At 39.7% G+C, this 23,962-nt stretch overlaps 2 protein-coding genes across 2 annotated transcripts in view; one reads left to right on the forward strand and one right to left on the reverse strand.

Moving 5' to 3' along the window:
• Positions 1-2,152: 2,152 nt before the first annotated feature.
• On the reverse strand, positions 2,153-20,871 carry ubl7b (ubiquitin-like 7b (bone marrow stromal cell-derived)). Its single transcript, XM_084409137.1, has 11 exons — positions 20,778-20,871; positions 19,615-19,792; positions 17,890-18,009; positions 17,721-17,803; positions 15,210-15,294; positions 15,076-15,133; positions 13,848-13,975; positions 13,688-13,737; positions 13,226-13,375; positions 9,328-9,417; positions 2,153-2,367 (listed from the first exon to the last, which is right to left on the reverse strand). Exons 2-11 carry the CDS (start codon positions 19,787-19,789, stop codon positions 2,233-2,235), a joined length of 1,074 nt encoding a protein of 357 aa, XP_084265263.1. The 5' UTR covers positions 19,790-19,792; positions 20,778-20,871; the 3' UTR covers positions 2,153-2,232.
• Positions 20,872-22,860: 1,989 nt separating this feature from the next.
• Positions 22,861-23,962, forward strand: part of cd276 (CD276 molecule) — a 190,299-nt gene continuing 189,197 nt past the window's right edge. The window contains exon 1 of the mRNA XM_084409138.1: positions 22,861-23,123. The gene's annotated coding sequence lies outside the window, so the exon portion shown is untranslated. The remainder of the gene's footprint in view (positions 23,124-23,962) is intronic.

Consider the following 23,962-nt stretch of genomic DNA (forward strand, 5'->3'; position numbering starts at 1 on the left):
CAACACAACAAATGTTTCAAGTGGTTTCCTCAAAATCAACTGAAAATGCAACTTTTCATGACTTCTGCAGTCTCACAGTTATTCAACCCCTTCATGGCAAGCATCTTTAGCACTGAGTAGAACAACGTTTGCTGTATGATCTGCTAAACGAGATGTATAACCAGAGACTCAGCTTCTGTTTCTGAGGGATCTGAGCACGTTCCTCATGAGCAACGGCCTCCAGTTCAGGAATATTCCTGGGTTTGTGTTCTGCAACCGCCTTCAAGTCCCACCAGAGGTTTTCTCCGGGGTTTGAGTCATGTGACTGTGATGGCCACTGTATAATCTTCCAGGACTTCTTCAGTCTGGAATCTGAGGTATGCTCGGGATCATTGTCCTCAAGGTCCAAGCTTCAGCTTCCTCACTGACGGCATGACGTTTTCTCCCAGGATCTCCTGATACCTCAACGAATCCATCTGTCCTTCCACACGCTGCGGGTTTCCAGAGCCGGAGGATATAAAGCAGCCGCAGAGCATCACCGCTCCACATGCTGAACTGTAACTCTGTAACTTCCTTTAACTCTGAACTCGCAAACTGCGCTTCCAACGGTGTCTCTAGGAACATCGAGTGCCTTCACTATCTTTTTCTATCCTGTTCCTTGTTTGTGAAGGGCGATGAGATCTTCTCTTAAAGGGGTGGTTGATGATGATTTGACTTTTCTAGCTTTAGTTAGTGTGTAATGTTGCTGTTTGAGCATAAACAACATCTGCAAAGTTACAACTCAAAGGTCAAATCAAAGGGAGATATCTGCTTTTACAGAAATCTCTTTTTAAGGACTACAACAAACGGCTGGTAGAGACTACACCACATTCCTCACGGGTTAGTGACATCACCAACCCTAAAATTTACATAAACCCCGCCCCCGAGAACACGATTTATAGATGATCAAGACAGAATATGCTAATCAACGACTAGAAGATAACTACACATAAGCTACATAACTTCATCAACTAACCATTCAGAAATGTCCTGTTGCTTCTACATGTTGTCACTTCTTCTCGAGTCTCTCCATCTTTCTGACTTCGGTTTGAACATAAAGTTTTTGAAATGTTCAGTGCACAGTGCATGTGTGTGTGTGTGTGTGTGTGTGTGTGTGGTAAAAGGACACAAAGAGTTGAAGCTCCGCCCTCTGTGCCGGGAGCAGCGGCTCATTTGCATTTAAAGGAACAGACACAAAACGGTGCGTTTTTGCTCACCCTCAAAAAGTGACAATTTTAACATGATATATAAAAATATCTGTGGGGTATTTTTACTAAAACTTCACACACACACTGTGGGGACATCAGAGACTGATATTACATCTTGTGAAAAGGGCATTATACCACCCCTTTAATTATTTTGACTTAGCCATATTTCTAACTTGCAGTCAAATGTGACGCTCAACAAACCTCGCGTCAGTTCAGATATTTTGTGTGTTCTAGCTCCAGCACACCTGGTGCAACTAATGAGGCCCTTGATTACTCGCATCGGGTGGCTCGAGACAACACCTTTTTTGCAGATTTGTGCTGGTGTGAGGGATTCTATTCAGGGGGTGAATAATTTTGAAACTGCAGAATTCATGAAAAGTTTAAACTATTTTAATTACTTTTGTTTGATTTGTTCATTGCAAACAGCTTAACGTCTGTAAATTATGCTAATAAAACTGAATAAAACTGATTTGCAATGGGGGGGGGTGAATAATTTCAATTGTAACTATATATATATATATATATATGTGTGTGTGTGTGTGTATGTATGTGTGTGTGTGTGTATAAAAGTACAGCAATAATAATTATTTCTCCATACTACAATATTTTAATGTTATATTACTGATAAAACATTCTCCATACTAATAATATCCTTATTATATTACTTATTAAGTATGAGAATTTTGGTAGTCAGTAGTGTAATACTATATTATATTAATTTTAATTATCCAAAATCAAGATTGATATTAAGTTGGTAGTTCAGATTTGTGTGTATGCACTTTTGGAGGAGTTTAATATTTTTAACACTGGATTCCCTTAGATTGTCTCACAGCGCCACCTAGTGGACATATACTGACATTACCAGAGAGGCCTGATAAAACACTCATTCACTCATGCAGTCTCACTTAAACTCAAATACAATTCTACAGTTTTTCATAACTTTTTTATTTTATTATTTCAGTGAAAAGTAATAAAAAAAGCACAAACAAACTGGGCCGGTCACAGGTCACAGTCCTCCAGAGAAGATGATCTCGAGTGCCGACTGCAGGTCCCCGTTGGTGGCCGTTAGCGCTCGCAGAGCCAGACTCTCGTCCTGGATACCCATATCCCTGAGCTGCTGCATCTGTGTCTGCCAGCGGCCCTGCAACACACACACACACACACACACACACACACACACACACACACACACACACACACACACACACACACACCTGTAAGCAGCAGCCACTGCAAAATGCTTATCTTCTACAGCATTTATCAAGCTAAATGGCTCTAACCATCAGTAGTCAACATTTGAAGTGGATCAAAACCTTTCATCAAAGTTATACACGAACTTTTTTGATCCACTTCAAATGTTGACTAATATATATATATATACACTCACCTAAAGGATTATTAGGAACACCATACTAATACTGTGTTTGACCCCCTTTCGCCTTCAGAACTGCCTTAATTCTACGTGGCATTGATTCAACAAGGTGCTGAAAGCATTCTTTAGAAATGTTGGCCCATATTGATAGGATAGCATCTTGCAGTTGATGGAGATTTGTGGGATGCACATCCAGGGCACGAAGCTCCCGTTCCACCACATCCCAAAGATGCTCTATTGGGTTGAGATCTGGTGACTGTGGGGGCCATTTTAGTACAGTGAACTCATTGTCATGTTCAAGAAACCAATTTGAAATGATTCGAGCTTTGTGACATGGTGCATTATCCTGCTGGAAGTAGCCATCAGAGGATGGGTACATGGTGGTCATAAAGGGATAGACATGGTCAGAAACAATGCTCAGGTAGGCCGTGGCATTTAAACAATGCCCAATTGGCACTAAGGGGCCTAAAGTGTGCCAAGAAAACATCCCCCACACCATTACACCACCACCACCAGCCTGCACAGTGGTAACAAGGCATGATGGATCCATGTTCTCATTCTGTTTATGAAGCCAGAACCCTGTTTACGCCAAATTCTGACTCCACCATCTGAATGTCTCAACAGAAATCGAGACTCATCAGACCAGGCAACATTTTTCCAGTCTTCAACTGTCCAATTTTGGTGAGCTCGTGCAAATTGTAGCCTCTTTTTCCTATTTGTAGTGGAGATGAGTGGTACCCGGTGGGGTCTTCTGCTGTTGTAGCCCATCCGCCTCAAGGTTGTGCGTGTTGTGGCTTCACAAATGCTTTGCTGCATACCTCGGTTGTAACGAGTGGTTATTTCAGTCAAAGTTGCTCTTCTATCAGCTTGAATCAGTCGGCCCATTCTCCTCTGACCTCTAGCATCAACAAGGCATTTTCGCCCACAGGACTGCCGCATACTGGATGTTTTTCCCTTTTCACACCATTCTTTGTAAACCCAAGAAATGGTTGTGCGTGAAAATCCCAGTAACTGAGCAGATTGTGAAATACTCAGACCGGCCCGTCTGGCACCAACAACCATGCCACGCTCAAAATATGCTTAAATCACCTTTCTTTCCCATTCTGACATTCAGTTTGGAGTTCAGGAGATTGTCTTGACCAGGACCACACCCCTAAATGCATTGAAGCAACTGCCATGTGATTGGTTGATTAGATAATTGCATTAATGAGAAATTGAACAGGTGTTCCTAATAATCCTTTAGGTGAGTGTATATATATTCAGGTACCAGCTATAATTTTTTAAGTTTTCACTAGTGTGATCAGGACACTATAGTTCATTAATGTGAGTGAGGAGAGCAGAATAAAGTAAACTGGGACATATTACACCCAGAAGCTCTTCATACAGAGACTACCAGTGACATTTATAACAATCTGGGCCCAAAAATGATTGGGACACTTTGAGCTGATCATGTTTTGCTGAAGTGTGTTTTCTTTAATTGCTAATGCTCTTTTTACACACAGACTGAACAAAATGAAGCATTGCTTGGTGATTGGTTGAGCTAAACTGGTATTATCTAATTGTGTAGTTAAATTTAACAGCTGACAGATATTCAACATAATTCATGTGTGAGACAGTCTAACAGAAGGACGGACAAAACTAGTCAAATATCAACTGAGTTCTGCTCATATTTTATTACCATTCTCTAAACTATAGCGAATAAACTGATAATGAGAGATATGTTGGTTTGACTGTATATATACAGGGTTCCCACACCTCGGTTAACTTCAAATCCAAGGACCTTTCAAAGACTTTCCAGGTCCAATTCCCTAAAATGTAAGGACTTGTGGATACACATTTGGTGTGTCCAACAACAAAGCAGGGCTCCAGACTAACTTTTCCACTGGTTGCACTGGTGCTACCAACTTTCTCAGTTGGTCGCACCAGCACATGATTTGGTCGCACCAAATTGTTTTTTTTTTACAACATGGAATTAATCAGTGCTGATGAATAGTTGCCCTAATCTGCGTACCCTAGTTTTGCACTGATGTAAAAAGACTGACAGTGACACAAGACCTCATGTTGGCAAAATGTTTTAATCTTTTAAATGAAAACCATTAAAAATAACTATAAAAAAAACACAACGTATGTTTTTTAATGTTTGATTGTATTTTATTTAGTACTGTCAATCGATTAAAACAAATAACTAGCCTATTCACGATTAATCACACTTAACATTAAAGTTTTTTATATAATTTATATTGTAATAATTACACATTTAATCTCCAAATTAATGTAGAAACAACATAAAGTATATTTTAAATATGTGATCTATTAGGTAGGAAATATACATAAATTGAATAAAGTTATCAAACACCTCTCAGTCTTCACTGTAATTTTCTCAGATTTTTTCTTTGATTTGATTTTTTTACATTAATGCATCACAGAAGCGGGTTTATTAGGCTGCTGTCGCTTTAAGATCTGATGCATATAATACGGATCTGGATCTGACAAGCATCTGATGTTGTCACAACTCTTTGCGTTCATTTAACATTTTTTTAAACTAATTTAATACTGTGCTTACAAGGATACTCGACAAAGTGAACATTTTGACATACTTCTGTGTGTTTTTGTCCATTCAAGCGTGAAAGAGAACTCAATGAACTCAAACCTGTGCTCTCGTCATCAGGTGTGTCTGAGGCTGTATGCCGGCGCGCTGGCTTGTAATTCCTGAATTCCTGTACGTTCGTTAATAAATAAACTGCAAGTGTCTTGCGGAAGAACATTGTAGCCGGAGCTACTTCTCTCCGTTAATGTCTATGGCGAGTCACGCAGGCACTGGGCAACTCCGCAGCCGAGCCGACCCCGGGATACAATAGCCAGAATATAAACACTTATTATAGGCGTACCGTAGTGATTTTGAACATAAGTTACGGACTGCAGCAGCTGCTGATACAACGGCGTTCTGTTGTGCATGCGTGAATTTAACTGATTAGTACATGACCATGCACTCGCACAAATGTGACCACATAAAATTTTAACTCGCACTTTCTCAAAAAATGGTCGCAGTCTGGAACCCTGCAAAGGTTGAGGTACGATTGTAGTAGTTTCGAGCGCATGAACTTCATGGCAACGTACAACACAAAGTACGGGAAACACTTAACGTAATGCATAAATGTGCATAACTAACGTAGATCAAGCAAGCTAGTGCGCACAGGCCACGAAGTGTTGGCGGAATAACACATTAGCGGTCCGGAGGGAATAATATGGAATGTTTTCCAGAAAACTTCTAGAAAACTTCAAAATAAATTCAAGCACTTTCCAGGACCTGTCTCTGTGTGTGTTCACTACTGTCTCTGTGTGTGTTCACTACTGTCTCTGTGTGTGTTCACTACTGTTCACTACTGTCTCTGTGTGTGTTCACTACTGTCTCTGTGTGTGTTCACTACTGTCTCTGTGTGTGTTCACTACTGTCTCTGTGTGTGTTCACTACTGTTCACTACTGTCTCTGTGTGTGTTCACTACTGTCTCTGTGTGTGTGTTCACTACTGTCTCTGTGTGTGTTCACTACTGTCTCTGTGTGTGTTCACTACTGTCTCTGTGTGTGTGTGTGTGTGTGTGTGTGTGTGTGTGTGTGTGTGTGTGTGTGTGTGTTCACTACTGTCTCTGTGTGTGTGTGTGTGTGTGTGTGTGTGTGTTCACTACTGTTTCTGTGTGTGTGTGTGTGTTCACTACTGTCTCTGTGTGTGTGTGTGTTCACTACTGTCTCTGTGTGTGTGTGTGTGTGTGTGTGTTCACTACTGTCTCTGTGTGTGTGTGTGTGTTCACTACTGTCTCTGTGTGTGTTCACTACTGTTCACTACTGTCTCTGTGTGTGTGTTCACTACTGTTCACTACTGTCTCTGTGTGTGTGTTCACTACTGTTCACTACTGTGTGTGTGTGTGTGTGTGTGTGTGTGTGTGTGTGTGTGTTCACTACTGTATCTGTGTGTGTGTTCACTACTGTCTCTGTGTGTGTTCACTACTGTGTGTGTGTTCACTACTGTCTCTGTGTGTGTGTCCACTACTGTATCTGTGTGTGTGTTCACTACTGTCTCTGTGTGTGTTCACTACTGTCTCTGTGTGTTCACTACTGTCTCTGTGTGTGTTCACTACTGTCTCTGTGTGTTCACTCCTGTCTCTGTGTGTTCACTACTGTCTCTGTGTGTGTTCACTACTGTCTCTGTGTGTTCACTACTGTCTCTGTGTGTGTTCACTACTGTCTCTGTGTGTGTTCACTACCGTCTCTGTGTGTGTGTGTTCACTACTGTCTCTGTGTGTGTTCACTACTGTCTCTCTGTGTGTGTGTGTGTGTGTGTTCACTACTGTCTCTCTGTGTGTGTGTGTGTGTGTGTGTGTGTGTGTGTGTGTGTTCACTACTGTCTCTGTGTGTGTGTGTGTGTGTTCACTACTGTCTCTGTGTGTGTGTTCACTACTGTCTCTGTCTCTGTGTGTGTTCACTACTGTCTCTGTGTGTGTTCACTACTGTCTCTGTGTGTGTGATAGGGCCCTGTGTGTGTGTTCACTATTGTCTCTGTGTGTGTGTGTGTGTGTGTTCACTACTGTCTCTGTGTGTGTGTTCACTACTGTCTCTGTGTGTTCACTACTGTCTCTGTCTCTGTGTGTGTTCACTACTGTCTCTGTCTCTGTGTGTGTTCACTACTGTCTCTGTGTGTGTGTGTTCACTACTGTCTCTGTGTGTGTGTTCACTACTGTCTGTGTGTGTTCACTACTGTTCACTACTGTATCTGTGTGTGTTCACTACGGTGTCTGTGTGTGTTCACTACTGTATCTGTGTGTGTGTGTTCACTACTGTTCACTACTGTCTCTGTGTTGTTCACTACTGTCTCTGTGTGTGTGTTCACTACTGTATCTACTGTCTCTGTGTTCACTACTGTCTCTGTGTGTGTGTTCACTACTGTCTCTGTGTGTGTTCACTACTGTCTCTGTGTGTGATCACTACTGTATCTACTGTCTCTGTGTGTTCACTACTGTATCTACTGTCTCTGTGTGTGTTCACTACTGTCTGTGTGTGTGTTCACTACTGTCTCTGTGTGTGTGTTCACTACTGTCTCTGTGTGTGTGTTCGTTCACTACTGTCTCTGTGTGTGTGTTCACTACTGTCTCTGTGTGTGTTCACTACTGTCTCTGTGTGTTCGTTCACTACTGTCTCTGTGTGTGTGTTCACTACTGTCTCTGTGTGTGTTCACTACTGTCTCTGTGTGTTCACTACTGTCTCTGTGTGTTTACTACTGTCTCTGTGTGTGTTCACTACTGTCTCTGTGTGTGTTCACTACTGTCTTTGTCTGTGTGTGTTCACTACTGTCTCTGTGTGTGATCACTACTGTATCTACTGTCTCTGTGTGTTCACTACTGTCTCTGTGTGTTTACTACTGTCTCTGTGTGTGTTCACTACTGTCTCTGTGTGTGTTCACTACTGTCTTTGTCTGTGTGTGTTCACTACTGTCTCTGTGTGTGTGTTCACTACTGTCTCTGTGTGTGTGTGTTCACTACTGTCTCTGTGTGTGTGTTCACTACTGTCTCTGTGTGTGTGTTCACTACTGTCTCTGTGTGTGTTTACTACTGTCTCTGTGTGTTTACTACTGTCTCTGTGTGTGTTCACTACTGTCTCTGTGTGTGTTCACTTCTGTCTCTGTGTGTGTTCACTACTGTCTCTGTGTGTGTGTGTGTGTGTTCACTACTGTCTCTGTGTGTGTGTTCGTTCACTACTGTCTCTGTGTGTGTGTTCGTTCACTACTGTCTCTGTGTGTGTGTTCACTACTGTCTCTGTGTGTGTGTTCACTACTGTCTCTGTGTGTGTGTTCACTACTGTCTCTGTGTGTGTTCACTACTGTCTCTGTGTGTGTTCACTACTGTCTCTGTGTGTGTTTACTACTGTCTCTGTGTGTTTACTACTGTCTCTGTGTGTGTTCACTACTGTCTCTGTGTGTGTTCACTTCTGTCTCTGTGTGTGTTCACTACTGTCTCTGTGTGTGTGTGTGTGTTCACTACTGTCTCTGTGTGTGTGTTCGTTCACTACTGTCTCTGTGTGTGTGTTCGTTCACTACTGTCTCTGTGTGTGTGTTCACTACTGTCTCTGTGTGTGTGTTCACTACTGTCTCTGTGTGTGTGTTCACTACTGTCTCTGTGTGTGTTCACTACTGTCTCTGTGTGTGTGTTCACTACTGTCTCTGTGTGTGTGTTCACTACTGTCTCTGTGTGTGTGTTCACTACTGTCTCTGTGTGTGTGTTCACTACTGTATCTGTGTGTGTTCACTACTGTCTCTGTGTGTGTGTGTTCACTACTGTATCTGTGTGTTCACTACTGTATCTGTGTTCACTACTGTCTCTGTGTGTGTTCACTACTGTATCTGTGTGTGTTCACTACTGTATCTGTGTGTGTTCACTACTGTCTCTGTTCACTACTGTCTCTGTTCACTACTGTCTCTGTTCACTACTGTCTCTGTTCACTACTGTCTCTGTTCACTACTGTCTCTGTGTGTGTTCACTACTGTCTCTGTGTGTGTGTTCACTACTGTCTCTGTGTGTGTGTTCACTACTGTCTCTGTGTTTACTTTCAACAACTTTCCAGGGCCTTGAATAATTATTTTTTTCAGATTTTCAAACTTTCAAGGATTTTAAGGACCCGTGGGAACCCTGTATATATAAAAGTGAAATGCGTCCCCAGTAGTGTGTTGTTCTGCAGCTCACCTGGAGCGAGCTCATGCCAGAGGCCTGTAAGGCTTGTTGAAGAGCCTGAGAGAGGAGACTGTTGCTGACCGGAGCGCCAGAGGACGTGTCCTACAGCACAGAGGAGAGTGAGCATTAGAGTGTGAATGTGTGAGACTACAGATTCAAGATGGCGCCAGTGTGTGAGGCATGCCGTCTGCTTAGTGTTTTGTTTGTCTTTATATATATATTTCCTACTTTTATTCGCCACTGTTCCTCCCTACTGGTTTATGACCGCTTTCAACTTTTGGACATTCGATATTCAACCGAACAGTTATCAAAAAATGGATTTGGAGGATTTGATTATCATTCAACCAAATGTTTGGCGACTATACCTGCCTTCCTGTGCCGTTTTCCCTGTGCTCTACCGAGGAAACGCCGAAATCGCCGGAGACGTGGGAAGCGAGGAGGAGTTGCAGTAAGGCTGAAATTTCAGCTTATGCTCCAGTGGGCAGCCGATGGACGTCTGTTGCTTCCGATGGAACGTGGCTGGCGTGTCTCGTGGCGTTCACCAGAGCGAATGTACCGGATGATTCATCCTACGTGGTCAGTTTCTGTTTCGTTGTGTTCACCTGAGCGAGTGCACTGGAGGATTCATTCTGCGTGGGTGATTGGAGGCTGTCGACCTTCCGCTGATGTTTCGCCAAGGATACGACGCAGAAGTGTGAACTCTAACAATCTTCGACAACTTCATCATCAGCCACAACGGAGCTCAGAGCAGGTTTTATCCAGGATGGCACTGATAAATGCCCGATCACTGGTAAATAAGACTTTTATTTTAAATGACTTTGTTGTCTCAAATGATTTGGACATGTTATTAGTAACTGAGACATGGCTGAAACCTGGAGATCTGGCGCCATTGACTGAACTGTTACCTCAGGACTATCTATTTTTAAACTCCCCTCGGACTACGGGACGGGGTGGAGGATTAGTTTCTGTTTTTAAAAACAAACTTTCTTGCCAGTCACTGTCCACCAATGCATTAAAAAGCTTTGAATTACAGCTATTTAGATTAACTGTTGAAAATGCGGTTGTGGTGGCACTTATATATCGCCCTCCGAAATCCACAACAGATTTTATCAGTGAATTTGCTGAACTTTTAAGCGAACTTGTAACACAATATGATAGACTCTTAATCCTTGGTGATTTTAATATTCACATTTGCTGTGGTACTGATTCTCTGTCAAAGGAATTCGTAAATCTGATGGAATCATTTGAACTTTCTCAATGGGTAGATGGCCCTTCTCATGTACAGGGCCACACATTGGATTTGATTTTAACGCACGGACTATCTGTTTCTGACATAACAATGAGTGAACTTAATTTTTCTGATCATAAGCCAATAATTTTTTCTATACCTTTGGTCCTTGAGTCAACTCCAATGCATAAGCCAGTACATTGGTCTCGGACACTAAATTCAATTGCCATATCTAACTTTTCTCAGATGTATAAAAACATCTGTGATAGTGAATCTTTAGACAGCTCTCTTCCTAATATTGATTTAGATGAACATTTTAACCGCTTTAACTCTACTTGTATAAGTGTCTTAGATTCTGTTGCTCCACTTAAACCTAAACGCTTAAAGAAAAAAACTGAGCCGTGGTTGAACGAGACTGTACATAGTTTTAGACGGCTATGTAGACAGGCTGAACGAAGATGGAGAAAGCATAGACTTCAGGTGTATTACGAAGTACTGAGAGATGCCTTATCTAATTTTCAAAATGCAGTTAAGAAGGCAAAATGTCAGTATTTTTCACAAATAACTGAAAAATATAGACAAAAACCAAAGTTACTTTTTTCTACTATAAACTCTGCTTTAAATCCACCTATTAAAGCATATCCGGTACCTTCCCACCTAAATGGTGATGATTTTCTTAGATTTTTTTCTAATAAGATCGAAAATCAAAGGCCAGGTACTGATGAAAGTCAGAACAATTATGACACTGAAAACACTCAGTTTATGCTACCTCCATGCTCCTCAGTCTGTCATGAGTTTGATCCTATTTCTATTTCACATCTACAAGAAATTATTACCCATCTTAGGCCTACAATTTGTTCATTAGACATTATTCCACCCCGTAGTTTAATACAACTTTTTGACACATTAGGACCAAGCTTACTCACCATTGTTAATAAATCACTTAGTTTAGGGATCTTTCCAGCTGATCTCAAAAATGCCTTAGTACTTCCATCAATCAAGAAACCAGATCTTGATCCTGCTGTTCTGAATAACTATAGGCCTATCTCTAATTTGCCTTTCATTTCAAAAATTCTAGAAAAAGTTGTATCAAATCAACTACATTCTTATTTAAATTTACATTCTATTTATGAGAAGTTTCAATCCGGCTTTCGAGCACTCCACAGTACCGAATCAGCACTACTGAAGGTTTTTAATGACATCTATCTGACAACAGATGCTGGAGATTCTATAATTTTAATGCTCTTAGATCTTAGCTCTGCCTTTGATATGGTGGACCATGATATTCTTTTGTCGAGACTCGAATATGAGGTGGGGCTGAAAGGAACAGTATTAAATTGGTTTAGTTCATATTTAACCGATCGAAGATTCTCTGTCCGCTTTGGCTCCTCTATGTCCTCTGTTGCTCACCTTCGATGGGGGGTCCCTCAGGGCTCAATCCTGGCCCCTACGCTCTTTTCTCTATATATGCTCCCTCTGGGATCCATATTAAAAAAATATGATGTGTCGTTTCACTGCTATGCAGATGACATTCAGATTTATGTCCCTATTAAACGGGCAGGAAAAAATTCATTCGAGCACCTGTTGGCGTGCCTAGACGAAATAAAGAAGTGGATGTCTGCAAATTTCCTAAAATTAAATGAAAATAAAACGGAACTTATACTCTTTGGTCCTTCTAAAAGTGGTTTAAACCACCTCCCTGAAGCATATACACTTACTTTGCCAGTAAATACCTGTGTGAAAAACCTTGGTGTTTCATTAGATAGTTTTTTGAAACTGGATAAGCAAATGAATTCTGTAGTCAGTTCTTGTTTTTTCCATCTACGTATGCTGACTAAAGTTAAGCCTTTTCTATGTCCCCAAGCTTTTGAATGGGTGATACATGCATTCCTGTCATCTCGACTGGACTACTGTAATTCTTTATACTATGGAATAAATTCAACAACTCTAACACGTCTTCAAATAGTCCAAAATGCAGCAGCGAGACTTTTAAAAGGCATTCGCAAACGTGAACATATTACTCCGATCTTAGCATCCCTTCATTGGTTGCCGGTTCGTTTTAGGGTTGATTTTAAAATTCTTTTATTTGTGTATAAATGCCTAAATAATCTAGCTCCCCTCTATCTATCTGAGCTCCTAGAGCACTACAATCCTTCCAGAGATCTTAGGTCAGGTACACAGAAACTTTTATCTATTCCACGTTACAGGTTAAAACACAGAGGTTATCGTGCCTTTGCCATTGCGGGCCCGACACTATGGAATAGCTTGCCTAATCATGTTCGTTCTGCATCTGACTTGTCAGTTTTCAAGTCACGCTTGAAAACACACTTTTATTCAATTGCTTTTAATAACTTGTAACTTGTCTTTTAATTTTTATTGTTCTGTCTGTTGTGTGATATTTTATTGCTTTGTAAAGCACATTGGTCAGCTCGTCTGTATAAATGGTGCTATATAAATAAATCTTGACTTGACTTGACTTGTGTGTGTGTGTGTGTGTCTGACGGCCCACCAGAGGACGTGTCCTACAGCACAGAGGAGAGTGAGCATTAGTGTGTGTGTGTGTGTGTGTGTGTCTGACGGCCCACCAGAGGACGTGTCCTACAGCACAGAGGAGAGTGAGCAATAGTGTGTGTGTGTGTGTGTGTGTGTGTGTGTGTTTGAGAGTGTGTGTGTGTGTCTGACCGGAGCGCTGGCCTCAGGGGTGCTGGCTAACGCTAGCGCTGATGCTAGCTCGCTCTGAGTGATGGGACGAGGTCCGGTTGCTCCACTGGGACCCAGAGTCGTCGGTCTCGCCGCTGCAAACGGTCTCTGGTGTCTGGCTCGGTTTCCATGCTTTACACAACATGCACAGACTTATTCTCATTATACAATATAATGTACATCAAAATACAACATGATTACTGTAATAATAATAAAAATGATCCGTTCTATAATTTTACTAGTAATACAAATGGCCTTACTATAATATTTAAAATTCTCCTTAATGCACTATAATAATAATAATAATATAAATTCTCCTCACTATAATATTAAAAGAAATAAAAATGTCCTTACTATGATACAATTTAAAATTCTCCTTAATATAATATAAATCATAATTATGATAAATAAAATAATAACAATCTGACTGTAGACAAAACCTACAGGCTGGAAATCCTCATCGTCATCTGACATGCCCTCGAACAGGAAACCTCCTGTCACACACACACACACACACACACACACACACACACACACACAATGAGCAGACGCTGTGAATATCATCATATCACCAGACGGTGGTTCATCTATAGTTGATGCTCACCTGGCATTTCGCTGTAGGAACTGGCCGATGTGTTTCGTGACGAGCCGGACTGGCTGGAGATGCTGCTGGTCACCGAGTGCAGGACCAGGACGATGGCGTTCACCAAAGCCGGGTGAGAGCGGATCAACCTGGAGCCCACACACACACACACACACACACACACACACACACAGGCAGGTGAGATCATGTTCACTGAAGCGTGTGACTCCTAAAGCCCTATTTTAACGATCTCAGCTCATGGTCTAAAGCAGGGGTGGGCAAACTTTTTGGCTCAAGGGCCACACTGGGTTTTAAAATTTGGCAGAGGGCCGGCCCAGTAGCAGATTATGAAACACGATCTCATGAAAGTGCGTATCTATACCACGAATTTTATTTCTCGTGCCATTTATATGCCAAAAATGTTTTTTTTTGCGTGCATATGCTACGCACTGTAAACCCCTTGGTTAGGATTAGGGGTGCAGAGTGTGTGCCTATTACACGCCATAAAGTGCGTATCATATGCACTACAAATACAATTCGTGGTATTCTCACTTTCATGAGATCGGGCTGAGCAAACACACTTACGTTGTGGCAGCGTCTGCGGGAAATTCAGCAACTGAGAGACGACATTCTGACAATACATTTTTTATGCTAGATATCCCCCATTTAGCATGTGATGTTTTGAGGTTAATTTTTAATTAGTCAGATGTTAGATAATTATAGCCTATACTTTTTAAATATTGTTTATCCTTATTATTATGTAATGGGCCTAACAGTAAATTAGAACCAAAACACCTGCAAGTGTACACTTAGAAGAGTAAAAATGACAGAAGGTTACGTTAATTCAACTTTATTAAAACTGCATATGGCAATCAATTTGCACTTCCAAAAGTCATACATTTGGGCCCTGTGTGTGTGTGATAGGGCCCTGTGTGTGTGTGATAGGGCCCTGTGTGTGTGTGTGATAGGGCCCTGTGTGTGTGTGATAGGGCCCTGTGTGTGTGTGATAGGGCCCTGTGTGTGTGTGATAGAGCCCTGTGTGTGTGTGATAGGGCCCTGTGTGTGTGTGATAGGGCCCTGTGTGTGTGTGATAGGGCCCTGTGTGTGTGTGATAGGGCCCTGTGTGTGTGTGACAGGGCCCTGTGTGTGTGTGATAGAGCCCTGTGTGTGTGTGATAGGACCCTGTGTGTGTGTGATAGAGCCCTGTGTGTGTGTGTGATAGAGCCCTGTGTGTGTGGAGGAAACTCACGTGTCCAGCAGGTTTGGGTCTGTGAACTGAACGAACAGATCTTTATCCTGGAGCACACCTGCAAAATGAAGGAGCTGATGAGAGTCGCATGGTTCTCCGTCCATGAGCGTTAATGCGTTTCAAAGCCCACAAACCTAAAGCCACAGGATCTGAACTGAGTCCAGGCGAGGCCGCGATGATCTGCTCCAGCGACTCTTTATTAGCCAGCATCTTATACACCTGAAAACACAAGAGAGCGTGTTTTAATGCATTATTAAGGTGAAAAAGTTAATTTTTTTATGTTTCACTTCACTGGAATAGTACTAAACATTAGTGGCAGTGTGTGAACGCACACACACCTGATATATGAACAAAAACAATTGTAGACATGATTAGAAAAGGCTTTTAAAAAATTGTCACAAATCAGCCATGTTGAAGTCGTCCTTGATCATGTCTAAATATATCCAGATGAAAAGCCTAATACAAGTAATTATGTCCGAAAAATACTGTAATAAGCAACTAGATAATACACAGCCATCTATATTTATTTTTATATATATCTATAGTTACAAAATACAATGTTCTTTGTATTTGTCCCTCAAAACAGGAATACCTTTGCTTTTAAACACTGTATTATTTGAAAACATTAAAGGGGTCATATAATGCCATTTTTTAAGTTAATATATGATTCTTTAGGGTCTAAGTTAAAAGTTTGTAATATACTTAATTAAAAATTCTCATTAGTATTGTAAGAAAACACTAATTTTACCTGGTCAAAAACAGCTCTGTTTTCAGCACGCCGTTTAAGTGCATGTGTCTTTAAATGCTAATGAGCTCTGCTGACCCCGCCCCTCTGTTCTGTGGGCGTTTGACACACACGTGGAGTGTTGCCTTGACAACAGTTGAGGGTATATTTTGGAGAATGGCAGCGGGAGTCTCTGAGGACACGTCTGTGCAACCGTCTCAATTTGAACCAGAGTCTGAAAACAGGACGTTTCTGAATGGTTGGTTAACGTAAAGTCACTTTGATCTATCTTTGTGTGTACTGGCAGGGTAGAGTAGTGAGATACGAACGCTATGTGTTTACTGATGTATACGTTAGTGCATTGACAGATTGATGTTACAGCTAATGGTCATGAAAAACCATTTTTCGGTAAATGTAGGCTTGTCCGTGATGCGTAACGTTATCTCTGCAGTGTTAGGCACAGCTGTCAGGACTGAAGCACTCACATGAGGTCACGGCAGGAATGTTTCTAGCAGTAGTGGAAGGACACCTAAGAATTTGTTGTAATGTATGTTTATGTCCAGCTTTACACTGACCCTCGTTTATAAAGCAGTCTGGTGTGTGAAATGATTCGCGTAAACATGAGAGCATTGACGTTGATCGTGGGGAATATTCCCTTCGAAAACACACTCAGCCACTGCGTCTTCAGCGGTTCGGATTTAGGAACATCAAAATGATGCTGTGTTCCTTATTACACCCGAGAACACCACACTCACTGAGACGCCATTCTGCTCCAGCGTATCAACAACGGCGGACTATGATGACAGCTCGCTCAGGGCGGGTCTGTGTTGAAACGCTGCTGTCAATCAACAATCGTGGGAGGGGCGTCTGACCGTGTGACGTCACAAAATCGAACGGCTTGATTTGAGACGGGGAAAGCATATAAGGAGATAAAAACAAAACACTGGATGGATTTTTATCATTATATGATGGTTGTGTACAGGCACTGCCAACACACATTCTAGTACAATCAGCTTGTAAAAGTGCATGTACCATTATATGTTTTTATTTCAGGATTGCTTTTAATTGACTTATTTTGTTGTTTATTTATTCAGTGTTACATCTTTTTTTGGTTTCTACTTTGTGTTTTAATTTATATTGTTGTGGTTGCATGTGTTGTAAAGCTCTTTGAGAATGCAATTTAAGGTGCTATATAAAATAAATAATTATTTAATTATATATATATATATATATATATATATATATATTATAAAACATATATATATTATACATTAATTTCATGAAAAAAAAAACGCTTATTGTCTGTTTTGAAGATTGCAGTGTGAGAATTTAGAGTTGTGAGGAACACTTTTATCATGGATAGATGCACTTTTATGATGACAGATGCACTTTTATGTTGGATAGATGCACTTTTATGATGGATAGATGCACTTTTATGATGGACAGATGCACTTTTATGATGGACAGATGCACTTTTATGTTGGATAGATGCACTTTTATGATGGATAGATGCACTTTTATGATGGACAGATGCACTTTTATGATGGATAGATGCACTTTTATGATGGACAGATGCACTTTTATGATGGACAGATGCACTTTTATGATGACAGATGCACTTTTATGTTGGATAGATGCACTTTTATGATGGATAGATGCACTTTTATGATGGACAGATGCACTTTTATGATGGATAGATGCACTTAAAACAGAAACGGCCATTCACTGCCATTATAAAGCTTGGAGTAGCCAGGACATTTTTTTAATAACTCTGATTGTGTTCGTCTGAAAGAAGAATGTCATATACACCTAGAATGGCTTGAGGGAGAGCAAATCATGGGCTAATTTTCATTTTTGGGTGAACTATCCCTTTAACTCAAATGCTGAGTGAACAGGCTGGGGTGTTGTAGTGTGTACCGACCGCTTCTCTGTACGCTGAGTTGGAGATCAGGCCGGCCTGAAGCATCCTGAACTCTCGAGCCGCAGCAGATCTGTTCACCGGCTCTGTGTGAGGAGGAACATGAGAAACATCAGCACTGATCCACCTCACAGATACTGTAATCCTCACCCGGGTTCAGACCCTCACGCACCAGGCTTGACCTCCGGCTCCGGCCACGTCTTCTTGATGATGTGCAGTGTGGATCCAGACTTGATCCCGTAGGAGTCTAGCGTGAGGTCATCCTTGAGCACACAGCCACAGTGCACGAAGTCTGCAAAACACAGTAGCGGGAACGCACAACACACATGTGAATACACAGTTAAATACACTGATCGGTGTTTGCTTTAGATGGGCCCTTGACTTTTTAATGTACTCTTATTTTAACACTTTTGAGTGTGGTCTAAAATAAATTCCCAGGAGAGTTAATTTAACACGGGAGTTTTTGCTGTGTGTATATAGATGAAGATGAAGATAGATGAAGTGTGATCTTGACGCATCTGGAGGTTGTGAATTTGTGGTTTCACAAGCACAAACTTAGTAGCCTAATAAAAGCTTCATGGTACACACACATTTAGCAACACAATGTGTTAGTGATGTGATGGGAAAAAAAAAAGTGTAAAAAAATAGACAAATAAAAATGACTCTGAGGACACTTAAAAATAACTATATTTCATTATGTTGAAATAGTTTCAGTGGCTACAATAGCTGGGTTTCCATCACTCGTTTCTGATGCGATACTTCAAAATATGCATAAAAACAGGGTGATGGAAACACAGCTAAAGAGGGAAGTAAGGGAAATACATATTTGTATTGATTTGAGTGGAACTGTTCATTCAAAGCACTTTGTTTCCGTAATACTTCTTTATGGACCTGGTTGGTTTCTGGACGCCGCTGTACAGTTCAGCTCTTTCTGACCCAGAGCTTTTCAAAGTCAGCACAGTTTTACACCAGAGCTGCTTCTGATCGCTTCTTCAGCTGTGTCATAGAGCCAGGCCAACGTGATGATACTAGGATGTTTAGCTCGATTATGAATATTAATGAATATGAAATAAAAACCCAAAGGAAAATCTCAAGGGAAGCAGAGGCACAGTCCATTAACATTTAGATTTTTTATTTGTTTAAGCTTTTATTTTTTAATTTTAAGTCTTTTAGTTTTCTATTTTAATTTTAGTTAAATTTTTTGTCATTTCATTATATATATATATATATATATATATATATATTCCTATTTAGGTTTAATCTATTTTAGTTCTTTTTTTTTTTTTTATTACCAGTTAATAATTTTAGTGCTTCAACAAATTTATTTCAGTTTATTGCAAAGGCAACATTTAAAAAAAAATCATAAAAACCCCATTATTAATATTTTGAATAAGCTTTTATTTTTTTTTTAGTTTTCTATTTTAATTTTAGTTTATTTTTTTCATCATTTCATTATATATATTTTTAATATTCCATTTTAGGTTTAATCTATTTGAGTTCATTTTATTTATTTATTACCAGTTAATAATTTTAGTGCTTCAACATACATTTATTAAAGTTTATTGCAAAGGCAACATTTCTATTTTTACTTTTACATTTTTTTAACTAATATTTAGATTTTATTTCAACTAATATAAATATTTTTAATATTTTTAGTTATCGATAATAATAATAACCTTGACATTAAATCGCATCCACTGACCAGTTCATTCATAAACATAAGCATCAAGGCGCTGCCAGGGTTTCTGAATCCAGCTGAGGAAATAGTCGGATTCAGGAGTTTACAATCTTCCTGATGGGATTATTTAAATCTGACTGAAGCTTCATTAGCCTGCTGAACCATCGCTCTGGTTATGAACGGCTGATGTGTGTGAATGTAGACGGAGCCAGCACTGACCGATGAGCTCGGGCTCGGGCAGCGAGTCGGATAACTGCGCTGAGATCAGTTGTTTGAGCGTCGACACCTGGTATCCTCCGGGATGAACGTCTCCAGGCTCGGCGTCTGGGAACTGGAACATGGCCTTGGGTTTGTCCCGGAGTTTCAGCGAGAGATGCCATGAGGAACCCTCCATATCCTTCACAAGAGCCACAAACAACAGATCAGTACCTCTCGCTCTCAAATCTTTATCAACATTATAAATGTCTTCACTGTAACCTCTGATCAATTACACGCATCCTTGACGAATACAAGTATTGATTTGTTTTATGTATTTCCCCCAAAAATAGAACAAATATTCTTACTGACCCCAAACTTTTGAACGGTAGTGTTTAATGTTACAGAAGATTTATTTCAGATAAATGCTGTTCTTTTAACTTTCTATTCAACATAGAATCCTGAAATAAAAATGTAAATAACTTCAACACTGATAATAATCATAAATGTTTCTTGATCATCATATTAGAGTGATTTCACTGAAGACTGGAGTAATGATGCTGAACATTTACAGGAATAAATCACACTTTACTGTATATTCACATAGAAAACAGATGATTTACACTGGAATAATATTTTCACTGTTTTTACTGTATTTTTCTTAAACCTTTAAAAGCGGTGAGTTTTAGTAAAATCACGCTAAACACACACCAAACTTTACAGTTTTATTCCGATCTGTATTCTGAAGTCTTGCTCACCTGATTTATACGCAATTTTATTCCTAGAAATATGTAGTGATATAAAGAGAAATCCCAAACCTCCTCTGTAAAATCCACATTAAAACTCTAATGTTTTATCAAAAGCAAAAGCACCTTTATCCAAGCTTCAGATCTCTGGTCTGGAAATCATGTATGCTAAATTATTTGTGCTTATTTAATTTGATAACAATGACGCCTTTACATATGTAAACATAACATTTTAGAAAACTTTTTGTAATACAAAATAATTAGCTTCATGTACTGTGACTAACCAACTGGGTAAGTAAGTTATGCTAATTATTGATGTTAATGAACCTCTCATGACAGCAGATCAACATCGATCACTTATTGATCAGAGACACAATACATAAACTTCGCATCACGGTGACATTTAACACGACACGACAGGATTAATATCTAATATCTCACCAGTTTTATTGCGAACTCTTCACAGAAGTCAGTCAGTGATGCAGCGCTTTGTCAACAACTGGTAACCGGATGTGATGTCACACAGTTTCCCCCCAAAATAAAAGTAATACAAAGTCGTCTTATAAATATTGTAGCTTATGTTATATAATGTCGCGTAGTCCCTCTGGGATTTATGTGTATGAATTTAGACGCTCTATCGTAATTTATAACGTATATGTAATTAAATAATTATGTTTAATAGGCTACATAAACGTACTTTCGTTGAATTTTAAACAAATAAACTAAAATACTTTAATTAATAATTTAAAACGGAAAATCAAATAAACTAAAATACTTTAATTAATACTTTAAAATGGAAATATAAAGCCATTTTTTTCTCTAACATGTTTTATTTGATTCACAGTCATGAAGTGTGGAGTTCAGTCTGCGGCCCCGTGTGGTACTGAGAGGTGATGCAAGGCCGACTTTAGTCTTCAGTAAAACCAGCGGTGTGATTGGGACATTTTATTAATAATATATACTAAAAGTTGTATAGAAGTGAAAGAGAAAGTCTCTGAATAATAATATCAGCCAGGGCAACATAAACGTACCTTTAATGCAATGGCAGTGCAATGTGGTGTTTGGAAACCTCTGTGATGTATGGTATAGTTCAGGATGAGATGTGTGTGTGACTCTCCACAGGGGAACATCTGATGTTTAAACATGTTCAGTTATGCAAAGATAAATAAAGGTGCCAGATTATAAAAAATAAATAAAAAATTGTTAAAGATTCCACTTTACATATATTTAATAATATTTGTAGGTAACACTTTATTTTAGTGTCCTTGTTACATGTAGTTACTATAGTAATAACAGTAAATTATTAATAATTACATGCACCTAACCCTAAACCCTAATCATAACCCTGACTTAGTAAGTACATGTAGTTAATTATTATTTCTCACAGTTCCTAAATGTATAATTACACTGTAACACGGACACCTTAAAGTAAAGTGTGACCTAATTTTATAAGTTCTATAGCCTTCTTGCTCTTGGATTTATACAAAACACTAGTCATTTAGGTTATAAAGTTACAATATTTTGGAGCCAGATTTATTTGACACACACACACACACACACACACACACACACACACACACACACACACACACACACACACACACACACACACACACACACACACACACACACACGCACACACACACACGCACACACACACACACACACACACACACGCACACACGCACACACACATTACTAGGCCTATATCACACCCACATATAGTAAATATGAAATAGTAAGCAATCATAACTACTTTGACTCTTATTATTATAATTACATATGAGTAGACAGGCCTACTGTACTGTAACATGTGTGTTCTCCAGTAGCTTATTTTTATTTTATTTTATTGAATGCCAGTCATATACACATAATAAACATGACAATAATCCAACATATAGTGTAAAAAAAAAAAAAAAAAAATCAGATAAATATAGACTACAACAACTAGGGGTAACTTTTTATTTTACAGTGTCCCTGTTACATATGTTACATGTACTTACCATAGTAATAACAGTAAATTATGCATAATTACATACAACTAACACTCAACCAAACCCTGTCCTACCCTAACCCTATAGTAAGTACATGTAGTTGATTATTATTACCCAATACTTAAATATATAATTACACTGTAACAATGACACCTTAAAATAAAGTGTAACCGAACGTCACACGACGGTGTTATGAAGTTTTCATTGTTTTTGCTGTGTAACATAATATAGGCTACTTGTTGGATTTGTAATGACACCGTAAAATAAAGTGTAACCCAACTAGGAAAAGAAAATACACAGTGTAATTTATAAAATAACAATGCAAGTAAAAGGAAAGAAAAAAAGAAAGAAAATAATATAAACAGAATAAAAGAACAGTATGAGATCATGTAAACAGCATAGCTTCACATAGTGTTTTGCTTTACTATTTTTCAACCCAAATAGTAGCTCAATATAACTGTTCATCTCTGTCTGAATAATAAGTGTGTGGTGTTTGTGCTCCGGTGGCGAGCGGTCGCAGTGACGTCATCAGACGGGAGCGAGCGCAGGAATGATGTAGGAGTGGTTTCGCTTTCCTGGAGGAAAACCATCTCACGAAAACGCGATTGACGAATCTTCTCCTCCGTGATCTCAGCCGTCGCCCTCAGGCGCTCTTCACCCCGGAACACAGGAATGACAGAGAGTAAAGTTCGTCTCGAGTCTCCCTGGATCTCCTGCTAGAGCTCTGTGTTCACACAGCGGGAGTAACGGAGTAACGGAGCTTTGTCCTGTCCAACTTCTCCTCGCTGGGATGGTAAGTTCATTAAAAATGTCTTTCAGAATCAGAAGCATGCTGGGGATTATTTGGGAGAAAATCCGGCTCGGTTTATATAGCCTGTGCAATGGAGAGAGGGAAACAATGAATGAAACGTTTTTGAAAGGAGTCAACATGTAAGTAAGTTACATTCAGTCCAGCGAAATCATAATAATCGTGTTACTTTTATTTGTGCCAGGTTTCATAACTCACTTGTTGGTGGTTTGCTTTATTGAATCCAGGCCTTCAGATTTTGTGTTTTAAGGTTTTAAGGTCCTCTGAAACCCCACAGTGAGAGAGAGTTGTTTTGAAGGGCCAGGTCTTTGTGTAAGTGTGTGAAGCTCCACCACACCCTGAAGCTCTGGATGTGTGCTTGACCATCAGCATCTGTCCTTCACACACTCATCTGAGGGATTTACCAGATCAAGTCCTGTAGTTCTCCATCACTGACGCCTGCATCTGTAACACATGTTGGTGGTTTTATAATGCCGGGTCTAGACAAACTCTTAAACTTCTGAGACTTTGTGAGTCTGAGATCACCCCGTAAATCTTTACACATTAAACTTGTGCATTTTGAACGCTTGAAATGAGTTCTCAGCCTTTAATTCGTAAGTGTCCTATCGTAATTATCGTAACAGTCCATCATGAATTAAAGGGATATTTCACCCAAAACTTAAAAATCTGTCATCATTTACTCTCCCTCGTGTTATTCCAAACCTGTGTGAGTTTCTTTCCTCTGCTGAACACAAAAGAAGATATTTAGAAGAATGTTTGTGACCAAACAGTTGATATGGATCCCATTGACTTCCATAGTATGGGGAAAAAATACAATGGGAGTC

This window comes from Rutilus rutilus, assembly GCF_951802725.1.
Source record: "Rutilus rutilus genome assembly, chromosome: 5".
Taxonomy (NCBI): domain Eukaryota; kingdom Metazoa; phylum Chordata; class Actinopteri; order Cypriniformes; family Leuciscidae; genus Rutilus; species Rutilus rutilus.